Source organism: Engraulis encrasicolus, chromosome 14, assembly GCF_034702125.1.
Source record: "Engraulis encrasicolus isolate BLACKSEA-1 chromosome 14, IST_EnEncr_1.0, whole genome shotgun sequence".
Lineage (NCBI taxonomy): Eukaryota > Metazoa > Chordata > Actinopteri > Clupeiformes > Engraulidae > Engraulis > Engraulis encrasicolus.
The window spans coordinates 32,253,860-32,269,597 of NC_085870.1; the positions used below are offsets into that span (position 1 = coordinate 32,253,860).

General features: G+C 46.5%; 2 protein-coding genes across 2 annotated transcripts in view; one reads left to right on the plus strand and one right to left on the minus strand.

Moving 5' to 3' along the window:
* The window catches only part of uba7 (ubiquitin-like modifier activating enzyme 7), a 136,641-nt gene extending 131,912 nt beyond the window's left edge, over positions 1–4,729 (plus strand). Inside the window, exon 24 of the mRNA XM_063215438.1 lies at positions 2,702–4,729. Coding sequence (XP_063071508.1) covers positions 2,702–2,873 — 172 coding nt within the window. The 3' untranslated portion in view covers positions 2,874–4,729. The remainder of the gene's footprint in view (positions 1–2,701) is intronic.
* Positions 4,730–5,297: 568 nt separating this feature from the next.
* Positions 5,298–9,177, minus strand: inka1b (inka box actin regulator 1b). Its single transcript, XM_063215439.1, has 3 exons — positions 9,045–9,177; positions 8,854–8,922; positions 5,298–6,397 (listed from the first exon to the last, which is right to left on the minus strand). Exons 2-3 carry the CDS (start codon positions 8,854–8,856, stop codon positions 5,429–5,431), a joined length of 972 nt encoding a protein of 323 aa, XP_063071509.1. The 5' UTR covers positions 8,857–8,922; positions 9,045–9,177; the 3' UTR covers positions 5,298–5,428.
* Positions 9,178–15,738: the final 6,561 nt, after the last annotated feature.

Consider the following 15,738-nt stretch of genomic DNA (forward strand, 5'->3'; position numbering starts at 1 on the left):
GGCAAGAGGGGTGTTTGGAGGTATTTAAGAGAGTGTGTGGGGAGAGAGAGAGAGACTGTGTGCATGTGCGTGTGTGTGCGTGCGTGGGTGTGTGTGTGCGTGCGTGCATGTGTGTGTGTGTGTGTGTGTGTGTGTGTGTGTGTGTGTGTGTGTGTGTGTGTCTGTGTGTGTGCGTCCTCTAGGGATGTTGTGTTGTCGAGAGGGGTGTTTGGGGCATTTACGTGTGCGCGCGCGCGTGTGTGTGTGTGTGTGTGTGTGTGTGTGTGTGTGTGTGTGTGTGTGTGTGTGTGTGTGTGTGTGTGTGTGTGTGTGTGTGTGTGTGTGTGTGTTGTTGAGTGTTGTTTGGGGTCTTTAAGATACTCGACGCTCCATTAACCCTTCACATTCCAGGAAGCATTCCCACCGCTGGTCCACTTTCCTTCTCTCTCTCTCTCTCTCTCTCTCTCTCTCTCTCTCTCTCTCTCTCTCTCGCTCTCGCTCTGTCTCGCTCTCTCTCAAGCTACAGCGTTGGCCAGCCAGCTCCGCTGCTGTTCTGCCCAGTGCTCAGCACTCTGGCTTGGCGTTAGTGGCCGCCACGTTGTGGCTTTATTTGCATTCCAGCGAGGGGTGGGAAACAGCTGATGCGGGGCAGGGGCAGGGGCCAGCTCAAAACAAGTGCTTATGCTGCACACACACACACACACACACACACACACACACACACACACACACACACACACACACACACACAGTGATACAGTCGCACTGCCATGCACGGACACATAATACACAAGGGTCCTCTCTCTCTTTCTCTCTCTCGCTCTCTCGCTCTCTTTCTCTCTCTGTGTGTGTGTGTGTGTGTGTGTGTGTGTGTGTGTGTGTGTGTGTGTGTGTGTGTGTGTGTGTGTGTGTGTGTGTGTGTGTGTGTGTGTTTGTGAGAGAGAGAGAGAGAGAGAGAGAGAGAGAGAGAGGGAGGGAGAGAGAGAAATACTAAGAGAAACAGAGAGTGAAAAAATGTACACTAGCACATTATGACTCATCGGTATCCCAGGATGCCTTACTCATCCACTTCCTGTGTTCTCCGGCCTGCTCCACAGCTCAGCAGCTTGTGAAAAGCCTCCCCTCTGCCAAGCCCACAATAACCAATCGTGTAGGCCGACATAGTACACAGAGGACATTACAAATCCCAACCGCTCACTCTTGATTTGTTACTCTGTCATTTGCATCTTCTGTTCTCTGAGCGTCTCTCTTTCTTTCCACCTCTCTTATTTTCTCTTTTTCTTCTCCCATTGTCTCTCTCACTCTCTGTCTGTCTGTTCATTTATCCGTCTGTCCATCTGTCTATCTGCCAGTCTTAATTCTTTGTTACTGTCATTTGCATCTTCTGTTCTCTGAGCGTCTCTCTTTCTTTCCACCTCTCTTATTTTCTCTTTTTCTTCTCCCATTGTCTCTCTCACTCTCTGCCTGTCTGTTCATTTATCCGTCTGTCCATCTGTCTATCTGCCAGTCTTAATTCTTTCCGCCTGACTGGATCTCTCACTCTCTCTTCTCTTCTTCGCCTCCTTCCTCTCCGTCTGAATCTCTCCTTGTGTTTATCTTCTTCTCCCCCTCTATCTTCTCGTCGTCCTATCTCGTGTTGCTCATTCTTCCTGCTGGGCTGTGAGGGGACGGTGAAGAGAAGAGAGGGGCGGTGGGGAATGGGGGTGTGGACAGCAAACATGCCCCCTTCCCTCAGCAGGCAGGACAGAGTGGAGTTGGGGGTGCCATGTGCTTTGAGAGGACAGGATGGAGTGCCCTGATGAGGGGAGGGGGGAGTCGGGAGGCAGCACATATGCCCCACATTGACAGGATGGATTGGAGGGCCATGAGGAGATGAGATGGGATGAGGGAGAGGTGGGGAATGGGGTGCGGACAACACTCGTGCCCCTCACATCCTGAGCTGTCATCTCATGTCATCTCCTCTCATCCTGACCTGGCCCCCAGCAGAGCACATGGCCTCACTCACCTAGCCCTTAGACTCCCTGTCCCATATTTCTCTCTCTCTGTCTCTCTCTCTTCCTCTGTCTTGTAGTCTATGCCAACCCCCCAGCCCCATCTGTCACATTTTCTGTCTCTCAGTCTGTCTGTCTCTGTCTCTGTCTGTCTGTCTCTGTCTCTGTCTCTCATTTCCTCTCTTTCTCTTTGTCTCTTTGCCTTCCATTGTCTCTCTCTGTCTCTGTCTGTCTCTTAAGGTGATGATCCATAGGGCAACAGTTCTGAGTAACAGTAGCCTCTAAGATGTTGTTTGGACTGCTTATCACTGTGACACTTTCATCAAGAGAACTACTATCACCAACAGACACCTTTTTACATTATTTCGTCAAAATTGGGAGGCAATGATTTTTTTCCTGACAACATGGCTCATAACATTACCCTGTGTATCATTACACTTACTCCTCTACTCTCTCTCTCCCTCTCTTATTCTCTCTATCTCCCTCCCTCCATCCCTCTCCTGCAGTCCATCTCAGTCTATACCCACCCTGATTCTCTCTCTGTGCCCTACTGTCCTCCATCTTTGTCTTCAACTGCGTTCTGCTCAGTTCCTGCATCATAATCATGCTTCCCCTAACTTGTGTTAGTCCTAGAGTTAGATGGCACGGAACATGACACAGACGTGTAATTGTCCTTAACCAATGTGACACGTTGAATTATGTTTGAGTGGTCATCATTGTCTGTTTTACAGGGTGTCTGAAGTGGTGTGTCGTGTCACCAAGAGTGAGCTCCCACCACACACAGAGATGCTGGAGATGGTGCCTGATTTTGTGGGGGAGGACGAGGCGGAGGACGAGGAAGAAGCAGACGCCATGGCCTATCTGCCCATAAGATATGTTCTTGTACCTCCCGGACAAAATTAAGGTCCTTTGGTGATTTACTGTATGTCCTTGAATAAAAATAAATTTGTTTGGCATGGCTGACAAAACAATTCCATGTAAAGTGATTGTCAAAAATGACCACAGTAACACTCCAGATCAGAGATAAATTACAGGGCAGTGCTTTGTGCCATTTCCAAAATGCTCTGGTGAACATGTGACACTAACTCTGTAACACCCAACCAGATCAATATAATTGTCTTTCCTCATGTTTTACATATATTTGCGAGTATAATTTATCACCTGGGTTGTAATTTGTCCTTATTTGTAATTATTTTGGAAAATCAAGCCGTGACTGTGAAATCATTGGCTTTTTTCATGCTACGTCAAGACACTTTTGATTGAATGCATTTGAAGCATGTATAAGTTGCGTCCAGTGGCATAGACATATGCAGTACATGCCATCGACACTGCCACTGTTTTCTGCCAGCACCGAGAGTCCTATACACCTGCTACGCTTCAAGGCGGAATGTGTTTGATGCCATGACGATAAAGGCTAATTGCTGCTGTGGAATCGTACTCCTCTTGGGGTTCTCGTCATCTGCAGAACATCGAGCTGATGGTGCGTTGATGTGTTTATGTTTACCCCTCTACCGTTATCTGATGGAGAGACCGCTATAAGGAAATGAGCTTGACTCAAATGGCTAAATATGAGTCATCCTCCTCTCCTTTACAGCTCATGGGCACCTTCAGGGCGCTAACATGTGGGAAGAAGCCTACTTATATAGTCCCTACAGAAGACTGAAATACAATACGTATTCCTTCTTCTTGGTGATTATGATTGCACAATATTTAAATCACTACATTTTGATGTGAATGTTGATTGAATGTTAAATGTTGATTAAAACTATTTAAACTATTGGTAAGTGTAAAAGTGATTAACGTCTTCCTTCTTCCTTGGTGATCATTATTGCACAATATAGTACATTTAAAGCACTGATGACTGGCTGGTTTTCTGTTGGGAGTATACATTTTGATGTGAATGTTAATTGAATGTTACATTTTGATTAAAACTATAGGGAAGTGTAAAACTTAATTGAGTGTAAGGGCTAATGTTTTAGATACTTTTTTCTGAAATTAATAATAGTGGTGTGTCATGTTAAAAACTATGCTTAGTGGCTGTATGAAAAATGAAACTACAAGGTCCGGCTTATGTGAAATGCAGCACAAAAGTGGTAAAGTCATGTCACGTTTTATAAATTTAACTTAAGATGATTAACTACTTTCTAAGTGAAGGCTGCTTTTTTAAGAGTGTCTATTGTATGCTTTTCTTGGGGACAATAACAGTTTCCCCAAATGAGGTGGCGAGTGACAATAGGTTTTTTTGGCAGATGTGGAGAATTCCAGTCCAGTCGGTCCCCTTCACCATAGTCTCAGCCCCTTTCCAACAATGCCTTTCCACAAACACTGTAAACCCTCTCAAGCCCATTCAGATTCATGGCCTTCTTTGAAGTGCTGAAAGGGGATCAAGCATCTAACTGTGAATAGTAAAAAAGAAGTCTGTCTTAAAGCTGTAATTAGGGAGTGTTCTCTTTCTTGTGTGATGTATTATGGGAAGATCAAGAGAGTTGTTTTTAAATAGCCTTTCCTCTACTCTGGTTCTACTTTTTTCCAGCTGTCGCTGATATAGACAGGGCTGATGACAGCTGATAGATGACATGTTAAACTTGTGCTTTATCCCTTTAACACATTCCGCTATTATATGAAATGTTTTCTGTTTTGTTGATGTTTTAATTATTTTAATTTGAATGTTTAATTAACGGGTGTCTGAACAAATAAAAGTTTGATTGAGGAAACCAACATTTCTTGCTTTCGACTGTTTCTCTACTCCCTCCCAGGTGTCTGGGAAGATTCTCATTCATCCAGCTCACCTTAATAGTTATCGGCATACTCAATAGTTATCAGCAATAAAAAAGGTTAGGCTGTACAACTCCATGAAGAAGTTCGGTTGTGTAAGACCTTAGTGATATTGGGAAAAACATCCAAAATCTAACAGTTGCCTAAACGCCTTTGACTTTCCCAGAAGAAGCCGGTGTGCTATTTTTAGCGCTTCAACTGTGGTGCATTGGAGGCATTGGTTGTTCAGGAGGCCCTCATGAATAACAGGTTAGGAGGAAAATGCCCTGCAGACCTGCGATGCGAGATGTGAGATGTGAACCCTTTGTGCTGCGCTGTAGTGGCTGATTACAGAGGCCTCCCAATACAAAGAGTGTCACTTGAGGTCCTTTGTATTCAATGAGCCATGTTAACAGCTTTTCAACACCTTCACCCATAATAATAGATTCCTTAATAGCTTTTCAATGCAAATAAGTTAACCCAAAACAAGCTATAAACACACAGAACCCATTGTGGCTGGACATTATTAATTCAATGCACGTCTTGTGTTTCTTTCATAGAAAACAAAACCTTTTTTATTATAACAACATGTTAACTCTCAACATTATGGCACCGGCAACATGGCAAGAAACGTAAACAGCTTTGTGGGGGGAAAGTCTTTGGCAAGTTTTGGCAGTCCGTCCTTCTAATCCCTCCTTGCGAGATCAGATATATCCAATGATATCGTTGCATATGATGGGTTGCCTGCTGCCCGACTTCATCAGGGCACTGAAGCGGTAGTAGTCCGTGTCGAGCTGGTGTAGTCCCGTGTGCGACTGGTGGAAGAAGGGCTTCTGCGTCTGCATGCCCACGGGGCAGGAGAGCCTCTTGGAGCTCACGTCCATGGCCTTGCCCCGACCCTCCGTGACCCGAGACATGCCGGCCAGCCTCCGCCGCACGTTCCCCAGGAAGTCCTTGGCCAGACGCCGCCCGGAGCTGGGCCGCACCTGGGGCGTCTCGGGACACTCGGGCAGGTCCATCCAGTTCTTGATGAGGTCGGCGAAGCTGTTGTCCCCCAGCACCAGTGGCTGGCGGTTGCGCCCGCGCGTCAGCAGCGACGTGGTCCAGTCCTCGGGCTCTGCGCCGCCCGTGCTGGACTCAAACGACGTCCAGCGCTCCAGGCACGCGTCCGACGTGGACTTGGGCCGGATGCGGTTGGTGCGCACGCACGCCGACGAGGACACGCGCACGTTGCGCGTCCGGCGAAGCACCACGCCCTCGTCCTGCCACGAGGCCTCCGAGTAGCCCGAGTCGAACTCCAGGCTCTTCTCGCTGCTGGGCGAGCCCTGAGCTAGACGTCCTACGCGTCCTCCAACACTTCCGCCCTCCTCCTCGTCCTCCTCCAGAGGGCTGGCCAGGCAGCAGGCCGAATCATAGGTGCTGGCGTCGCTGGCGTCCGAGATGCGCAGTCTGCTCAGCCGCTCCCGATGCAGCGCCCTCTTCTGGTGGATGCGGGACGAGGTGGTGGCGCCGGAGGCAGACAGGGGACGGCAGCCCCCGGGGATGGAGGAGGAAGGGCCGATGGCAGGGCCGGGCAACTCGCACGGGTCCCGGATCTGCTTCAGGTCCTGCAGCGAGCGCATCATGTAGCGCACCTGGTCGCGGAAGCAGTCCCCTGAGTTCTGGAGACACAGCTGTGAGAGAAGAGAGAGGGGAATGCGGATTAAGATTTTTGCCATTTTCAATCCAAGACAACATAGGATATGACAATACACTACAATGCAGGAAACTGTTTCTTAATATACTTTACTGTCCTGAATAGTAATCTCATACAAGAGAGCAAGGAGCGATGGTAGACAATGATAGTTAACTTAATACAGTAAGTAATACAAGGTCAAGGATGCACAAGGTTTTAGCATAGGTGCCGGAAAGGGGGATGCAGGGGTGCATTTGCATCTCCACACGTGGGCTCCCTGAATTAGTCTTTCTCAACTTTTACTGTAGACAAATGAGTGGAGTGCAACAGCAGTAACCCTGTTAGGAAATAAGGAATGAAGGGAAAAATGCACCTCCACTTTAAAACTCTTTCCGGCACCCTTGGGTTTTAGCAATAAAGATCAGCACAGACTTGCAACTGAGTCCCCAGAGCTGATGTGGGTGTCTAGGCAAACTGCACCGAAAGCAATGAGACTGTACTTCATAACCACCGCATTTAGATGCTCTCAACACAGACGCGTTCTCATGACACCATTCCCATGACCCAGTCATTACAGAATGTGTGTCTAGTCAGTATTACCACAAACATAGTCTTGGTGATGAATCTCCATTAGCACGGTTAAGTCCTCCTGGCCTCAGTCAGATCCCACATGAACCATTCGCAGTCACAGCCCAGTCCTGCTACGCTATTAGTCATTCTAGTCTAGTGTCCCTGTTGGTCAGCTAAGTCAGCACAAATCTCTTCGCTCCACATAGCTCTCCTATGAGCACCCGTGCCCAGGTGTAGCTGCGGTCTATTGTCATTTAAGTGAGAGAAATGCAGAACAGGATATCTCAGGGTGGATGGAGTGACTCGATCACGTATGGGGGCTCCTATGTATGAATTGTGGGAACAGGATACATACGGCAGCCGTTTCTACACCTCTTCAACAGGGAAGAGAGGAAGCGTTTTTTTTTTTTTTAATGGCGATAGAGGGACTCTCGCATAGGACGGTACTTCCCTCTGCCCCACCTAAGCAGAGGATGTTATGGTCATCCGCACTCCTCGCTGCATGGGGGAAATGACATCACCTACGCTCCATTGTGGGTCAGAGTGAAATCAAAGCTATCCAGGGAAAAATGGCCAAGAAGACATCCATACACATGAGTCCAGCTAAAGTTCCTAAGTCAAAGTCCAAGAAGGATGGATCACTTTACACAACAGATGGAGACGGCTGCGATCAATTCCACACTGATATATGATTACAACAGCATCTGTTTTTCTGACCTCAGCAGTCATCCTAAAAAGAGATGGCCCTATCTAGTTTTTCACAAAGATGTCAATAATGGCTAGAAAAGAAGCGTTTTACCCATGCTCCTTTAAAAAAAAAATACCTTAGAATAAATGTAAAACATTCTAGTTACATCAGTAGGTTGGCCAATAATTGTAGAAAAAAGGAGAGTCTTTTCCAGTATGAAGGGATGTTAGTTAGTGTGTACAAAACATTCAAGTGGTCATTAGGCTACTACTTCCACGCAGGCGTGGAGAAGCGAGTAAACAACAACAACAGCATCTTCACACAGCCTCCACGCATCCATCAGGAGCCCAAAGCCCCAGCCAGGGACGCGCTGGAGACGGGCCGCTGTTATCACAGCTGTGTGAGCCCAGCCATTTGGCTTAGGATGAGTGTGCAAAAGCGATTCACGGCCGTCTATTTACCAAAATAACAGAGGTGTACTATATCTTGACACATAAATGTCACTTCAAAAGATTGTTTTGAGGAGAGTTTAGTGCACTCGAACGTTCGTTTAGTGCGAAATCTTCAAAAGCTTGCTTGACGCGTCTGCTCACATCTTACAGAAAGCCAACGGCGAATGTTTTGAATTCGATTTTAAGGCTTGACACTATTCCCAAATAACCGTGGCGAGTTGCTCTGCAAGGCAACGTTTCAAGCTTTTAAAACAATTCTATAAACAAATATTGTTCTGCACTTGTGACAATGGGAATGCCACAATGTAACCAGTGAAGTCAAACTTCACCACCATACGGTTTTGATTTAGGGCTTAATCCAAATGTTAGCAGCAGTTTTGCGAACTAACGCTTATACCAGGACAAAGGCACATCCTTTATCATATTATAGCCTACCGTTAGATGAACCCGTGATTTCAAGCATCACATTGGTTTTGGATCACTGTGCAAAAACAATAATAATTTAAAAAAAAAAAACTTTGGGAGTATCCCAAGACATAAAGTCTGGCAAACCTTCACGAGTTATGCGCCCCAAACTCAAATCAATCATCAATTCTGCCAGATGCAGCAACCTGAATTTGCTGGCGATTTTCTGTTTTTCTTATCGCGTGAGGGAGTTGCGTTTTGACACTATTGAATGGCTACTGTACAAAACAGCAAAAACAAACAAACACGTTTAAACACAAATGCGCAAACAATTCTTACCATGGTCAACTTTCTGATGAAGCTATCAACCTCAAATCCTCAGATGAAGACGAATTGTTTGAAGATAGTCTGAAAGAAAGAAAATAATAAAATGACAATCTGCCATTGCTACAGAAGTTGCATTTGTTTCACATAAGTAACTGTACATTTCCACACCTAATAGGCCTACATAGAAGAAATAGAAAACTTACTCATGCAAACGTATCACAAGTCCACAATATACTGCACGTTACGTTATCCCAAGTCAGCAGAAATACTCCACTACTCCACTCCACACGTTGGACAGTCTCTGACTTTGTGCGCTGGAAAAGACTTGCTGGTCCAACTTTGTGTGCGTCGTTCTTTTCCTGTCAATAACACCACGACCAATCAGAAGCGCGCATCACATCATTGGCCAATCAGAGAAAGTTCGAAATGTGATACGGAACACCCTCAACTCCATCCCATGCTGGTTGATGTTGGGAACTCTCTCTACCTCTGAGAAAAGTAATATTTATATATATAAACGAGATTAAGAAGTGACACGTTCAATAAAGTAATCTAAGGGTATCCCCTGAAAGTATTTTGCAACCTCAACTTCTACATTAGGCCATTATCTCACTGAGCAATGGTCCTCTCTGCACTGATCTGTTTGGAGAGGGAAATATGTAGAATTGCACACCTGTGCTGAAAAATGCATTGATCACATTGACTCATTCAACCAGATTCAACCACTGATGATATCATTCATCTAAGCAGTGGCCTACATACCTGCATAGGCTACTGTAGTATAGATGGAAAACTGACCTTTTTAAAGGTGCACTGTGTAAGATTGTGGTCAGAAGAATTGGTATTGCAAAATATGCTTCTTATTGAAATAGTGCTGCCTATTGACAATTTCGATCTTTTCATGAATATTTACTGAGTAAAAAACTAGTATTTAGCCAACTAGTATGACGAAAGCACATAGTATTAGGCTACAGCTAATTGATGTCCATTTCTGGAAATAAAAAATGGCGGACCATGGAGAATATCCCACCTTTCATGTAGGCCTAGTCATATTGCATACTTAACATGTGATGGTAGTGGTAAGAATTTGCTAATATGGTAAATTGTGTGAATAGGCAGCATGAATTCTGGAAATTAACTACTAAGAATAGGCCTTACATGGTGCACCGTTAAGCTTTTTAAAACATGGCCCTACTTGTAAACTGTGATATTGTAATAATCTGCAGTAATACTGCAGTGGTGAAATTGCAGTTTTGATACTGCAACACATTATTGTTTTTTCATAACGGAAAGCAAACTATTGCCGTATGTGGGCCATAATTGAGAATGTCATTCTTTCAAAAGTAACCAACGCCTTTGCATTGGCTGCAGTGCGCCGCTCACTACTTGGTGCGTCCGATTCCTGTATGGGAAGCGAACGGTGAAAATCAGCGTAGGCTTTTACCGCCACCTTGCGAGCAACCAAAGTATGCAAATTCCGTGGGCATAAGCAAGCCCTTGGCTTTACCCTCCAATATTCCCCTTAACTGTGAACGGCCCGCTAGGCAGTCACTTAACACCTTTACGCACGGCGTTAACAGTGGGGAATGGAGTCGCCATTGTACCGTAATTGCCCGAGGCCATTATAGACATTCCTGGTGGCGACGTCTATGGTAATGCACACAGGGCAAGACGGCACATGTTGTGGGCAGGGCATAGGTGTTGTCAACCCCGCCAAACGCTATCTTTAGGTGAGAGTTCACCTAGGACACCATCTAACACACTAGGTAATAACAAGCAATGGTTGCAGGATCTTGTAGCCTACGATGAGGATAATGATTCTACAACACATAATACGAATCAGAGATGAATGAGCTGAGTATTTTAGCTTTGGTAGTGCACGAGGAAATGCTATTACGTTCATCATCTACGACAAAAGGCCCATATGCAGCATAACAACCCAGCCATTTAATAGTAGCCTACAACATCAAGACTTAGCATTATTAAATAAGCAGAGCTTATAGTGATTTTACATTAGACGACCCTTGATGAGACTCAGCAAGGTCTCCAAATACCCACCAGATGGCGATAGAAGATTACATTGTCCCTTAACGTTTCAACTTGGTATTTTATTAGAGCATAAAAAACACAGATGTCTCTCTGCGTTATTGCCTTCTCATGCTAAGGTGTATGGACAAGTGTTTCTGGATTCGTGCGTGTGCGTGTGTGTGTGTGTGTGTGTGTGTGTGTGCGTGTGTGTGTGTGTGTGTGTGTGTGTGTGTGCAGAGCCGCATCTTGTCACCAGACTAGGCAGGCAACTGCTTAGGGACACCAAGCTCCAAGATGGTGAATAACAACGCACACACTTTTCACAGTAGTGATATATATATATATATATATATATATATATATATATATATATATATATATATATATATATATATATATATATTAATTCTGAATCTTCGCTTGGGGCCCCAGCTTACCCTGGAGTCGCCTGTGTGCGTGTGTGTGTGAGAGAGAGAGAGAGAGAGAGAGAGAGAGAGAGAGAGAGAGAGAGAGAGAGAGAGAGAGAGAGAGAGAGAGAGAGAGATTGGAGCACTAAGGGAAAAACAGCGATTGTGGCGATTTTCTTGCTGTAAAAGCATTGCTTTACTGACAGGTGAGATGGGTGTGTTTGTTGTGGGCACAGCTTAACATTCCTTAGTTTTATTGTGATGCGAGTGCTCCACAACAACAGTGGAAAAAAGTGTGTGTAAAAAAACAATTCTTACTTCAGCTTCTCGATTGCATGGATCAATGGAAGTGGACCCAATACTGTATTTTCCATTGAACCAAAGGAGGAACAAATGAGATAAGCTACTACTGACAGAGATATGGAGATGTATTCATGAGGAAGCCACCTCAGCCAGCCATGACCTTAACATCCCAACTGAGATGTAGTGCAGAAATCAAACATCTGTTTCCCCGTAATGGCCACATATGTTTTTCTTCTATGTTGCATAATGTGTGTAGTCTACTGTATGATGCTCATTAAAAAGGGACACACAGATGGTCATTTGCACCACTTGCCTCAGGATTCAGACAACATCAACATAGCTTTAATCTGGCTATCACGACTGCAAGTCTCTTCCAGACTTTAGCCTGGAGGCCCTACTGCAGGGGTCCCCAAACTAAGGCCCGGGGGCCGGATGCGGCCCGCCATGCCCCTTTGACCGGCCCACCACCTCTCTGCACCTCACCATTTGAACTGGCCCAAAGAAGCAATCCTCACAGAAAAAAATAAAGATAAAATATACTTTTTAAATATTGTATTTTGTTTATCAACAGGGCTTCCTAAAGTTTAATAGTGTGAATCACTAGAAGTTTCTTGTCTTGATAGTTTCTCATTTCACTGTAATATAAACAGGCCTACCATTTCTATTGTATCACTCATAAACTGTCAATCACCATATTTTTCAAACCTTTCCTTGCTAATTTTACATGGGTATTAGAAATGAAAAGGAATACATGTGGTATTTCAAATTGAAAAACATGTGAAGTACTTTTGAAGCCTTTTGCAAATTACTTGTATTGATGAACTGTTTTGTGCTATAAATTATGGCTATAACAGGCAGTGACCTAGTATACAGCCCACATGATTGATCCCGGCCCCTGATCACAGTCAGGAACGATAATGTGGCCCCCAGAGAAAACGGTCGGGCACCAGTTTACTACGCCGGCGACCCGGGTTTGATTCCAGCAGGGTCATTGCCAATCCATTCCCACCTCTCTCTCCCCACTCATTTCCTGTACCTCTCTCACTATCCCATCAACAAAATAAAGGCACAAAAAGCCATAAAAATATCCAAAAAAAAGACTTCAAATTCGGCCGAAAAAGGGAGGCAATCTATTTTGAGCATTTCCAATGGCTCGATGGGGCGTGTTAAAGCATTGACACAACAGTTTAATTTACAGGTGAGTGAACAAATGGATGGTCTAATCAATTGAGGCTTCAACCAGTAGCATACAGGGGTATTTTATGAAAACAAGCTAGGCACACCATTTGCATCTCCCGTCGAGAAATGCTGTAAATGGTTTGCTTGGCCAGGCTGTCTCTAAGAGACTTGCAGTCGCGATTGCCAGGGTGAGAGCTTTACATTCCTTTGCAGGAGGCCATCATGCGAGAGATTTGGTTGAGAGACTCCACACAGAGCTCAGCAATAGGCCAAGAAACAAAACCGATATCTATTTTAAGACATCTTACACATTAAATCAATGGCGTGAATAGTACTTCGAGTCAGAGGTGTGTCGTTCACGAACGAGCCGGTTCTTTTGAACGGCTCCCTGAAGTGAACTATGGGAACCGGATCACAGCTGGGGGAGCCACTCGACTGTTATTTCGTTCATTTTTCATTAATTTTAAGCACATGACCTCGACCAGAGTAATACAATTTGGGAAGAAAACATAATTGTTTGCCTTAAAGAGTGGCAAAAACGGTCATTAGAAGCAGGAGAATAATCAGTTGTTGTTTGGACAAAATTACCTTGAGGTGGAGTGAAAATATTAAATTCTAAAGACTGAATAAATAATTTAAAAAAGAGCCAAAAGAGCCAGTTTTTTGAACGGCTCTTTGAAAGGAACGAGCCACTAAGATCCGGATCCTGCTAAAGAGCCATAAATCCCATCTCTATTTCGAGTCCATCCTAGCAGAAGTGCAACCTGGGATAGGTGTTGGCCACAATCCTGGATCAGAGGGTGCATTCCAACATGCAGATTTCCATCTTCCACTTGTTCTTGTGGCCTCGCATTTTGCTGACGCCCCTCCTCCGTGGAGAAAACAATAAAGCTTCCCTACTGTCAGCCTAGCCAAAACAATTATTGGGGGACTGTTCTTCATTCACCATCCCGATTGCAAATGAGGAAATGACATTAGAATTGTGCTTTTGCAAGATATTGAATTAATTTTCTGTTGTTGGTGACGTCATCATGAGGTCACAAACAGGCAAGTGAGCAAGGGAGGACGGTAGTCCTCATATTGGAATCCACTCCTGGGCTGCAGAGGGAGGGGGGTTAAGGTCAGAGCAGGTGGGAAAGAAGCATACACATAGAAGAGTAAAGAGCACAGCAAAGAAGACACAATGCCAGAAGAGAGACGGGGAGGGGAAATGAGGTAGAGGAGGAGCAGAGGAGAAAAGGGAAAGGGGAGAGGAGCAGTGGGGAGGTGAGAGGAGGTGCAGAGAAGATGCGGAGGGGAGGAGAACAGAGGAGGAGCAGAGCAGAGGAGGAGGCGAGGGAGAGGAGAAGCAGTGGAGGGGAGGAGAACAGAGGAGGAGCAGAGCAGAGGAGGAGGCGAGGGAGAGGAGAAGCAGTGGAGGGGAGGAGAACAGAGGAGGAGCAGAGCAGAGGAGGAGGCGAGGGAGAGGAGAAGCAGTGGAGGGGAGGAGAACAGAGGAGGAGCAGAGCAGAGGAGGAGGCGAGGGAGAGGAGAAGCAGTGGAGGGGAGGAGAACAGAGGAGGAGCAGAGCAGAGGAGGAGGCGAGGGAGAGGAGAAGCAGTGGAGGGGAGGAGAACAGAGGAGGAGGCGAGGGAGAGGAGAAGCAGTGGAGGGGAGGAGAACAGAGGAGGAGCAGAGCAGAGGAGGAGGCGAGGGAGAGGAGAAGCAGTGGAGGGGAGGAGAACAGAGGAGGAGGCGAGGGAGAGGAGAAGCAGTGGAGGGGAGGAGAACAGAGGAGGAGGCGATGGAGAGGAGAAGCAGTGGAGGGGAGGAGAACAGAGGAGGAGGCGATGGAGAGGAGAAGCAGTGGAGGGGAGGAGAACAGAGGAGGAGGCGAGGGAGAGGAGGAGGCGAGGGAGAGGAGAAGCAGTGGAGGGGAGGAGAACAGAGGAGGAGGCGATGGAGAGGAGAAGCGGTGGAGGGGAGGAGAACAGAGGAGGAGGCGAGGGAGAGGAGAAGCAGTGGAGGGGAGGAGATCAGAGGAGGAGGCGAGGGAGAGGAGAAGCAGTGGAGGGGAGAAGCAGTGGAGGGGAGGAGAACAGAGGAGGAGGCGATGGAGAGGAGAAGCAGTGGAGGGGAGGAGAACAGAGGAGGAGGCGAGGGAGAGGAGAAGCAGTGGAGGGGAGGAGATCAGAGGAGGAGGCGAGGGAGAGGAGAAGCGGGGGCATCTGGCAGCTGCAGGCAGCACATTCATTAGCCCAGATCAGCCATGGCAGCTGGCACTTCCCAGTGAGGGCACCCAACACACCACAGACACTGTGTGTGCGCATGTGTGTGTGTGTGTGTGTGTGTGTGTGTGTGTGTGTGTGTGTGTGTGTGTGTGTGTGTGTGTGTGTGTGTGTGTGTGTGTGTGTGTGTGAGAGAGAGAGAGAGAGTGAATGAGTGAGTGAGAGTGGGAGAGAGAGAGAGAGAGAGAGAGAGAGAGAGAGAGAGAGAGAGAGAGAGAGAGAGAGAGAGAGAGAGAGAGAGAGAGAGAGAGAATAGATAGAAGAGAGAGGCATTTACACGGATACAAAGTCTGGAAGACAGACAAAGGATGGGAAGATGGGTAAAGAGAGAGAGAAATAGGGAGGGAGAGAGAGAGGTGGGGGGGAGGTAAAGAGATGCGCTGTGTGTAAAAAAAAGGCATAATGAGACCTCTCTCCTTGCAGCTGCGTCTGGCTTAAGACCGCGCCACAAGCTCCCAGATGCAGCCCATGACAAAGAGGGCAGTGTGTCAGTCATCATGCAAGCCCCTTCTGACCTGAAAGCAAAACACTGCTGCCCTCAGGATGCTGTGACAGGCACACTGCGCTGGTGGTGCACCATACCATGGGTGGGTAAGCTTGCACATGGGGACCCGGGTTCGAGTCCAGCCTTGGTTGTTTTATGGCCCTGCCCCACCTGACTCTCCCACTCTCTTCCTGTCAATCAAGGCAAAGTATATTTGAGATATAGAGGC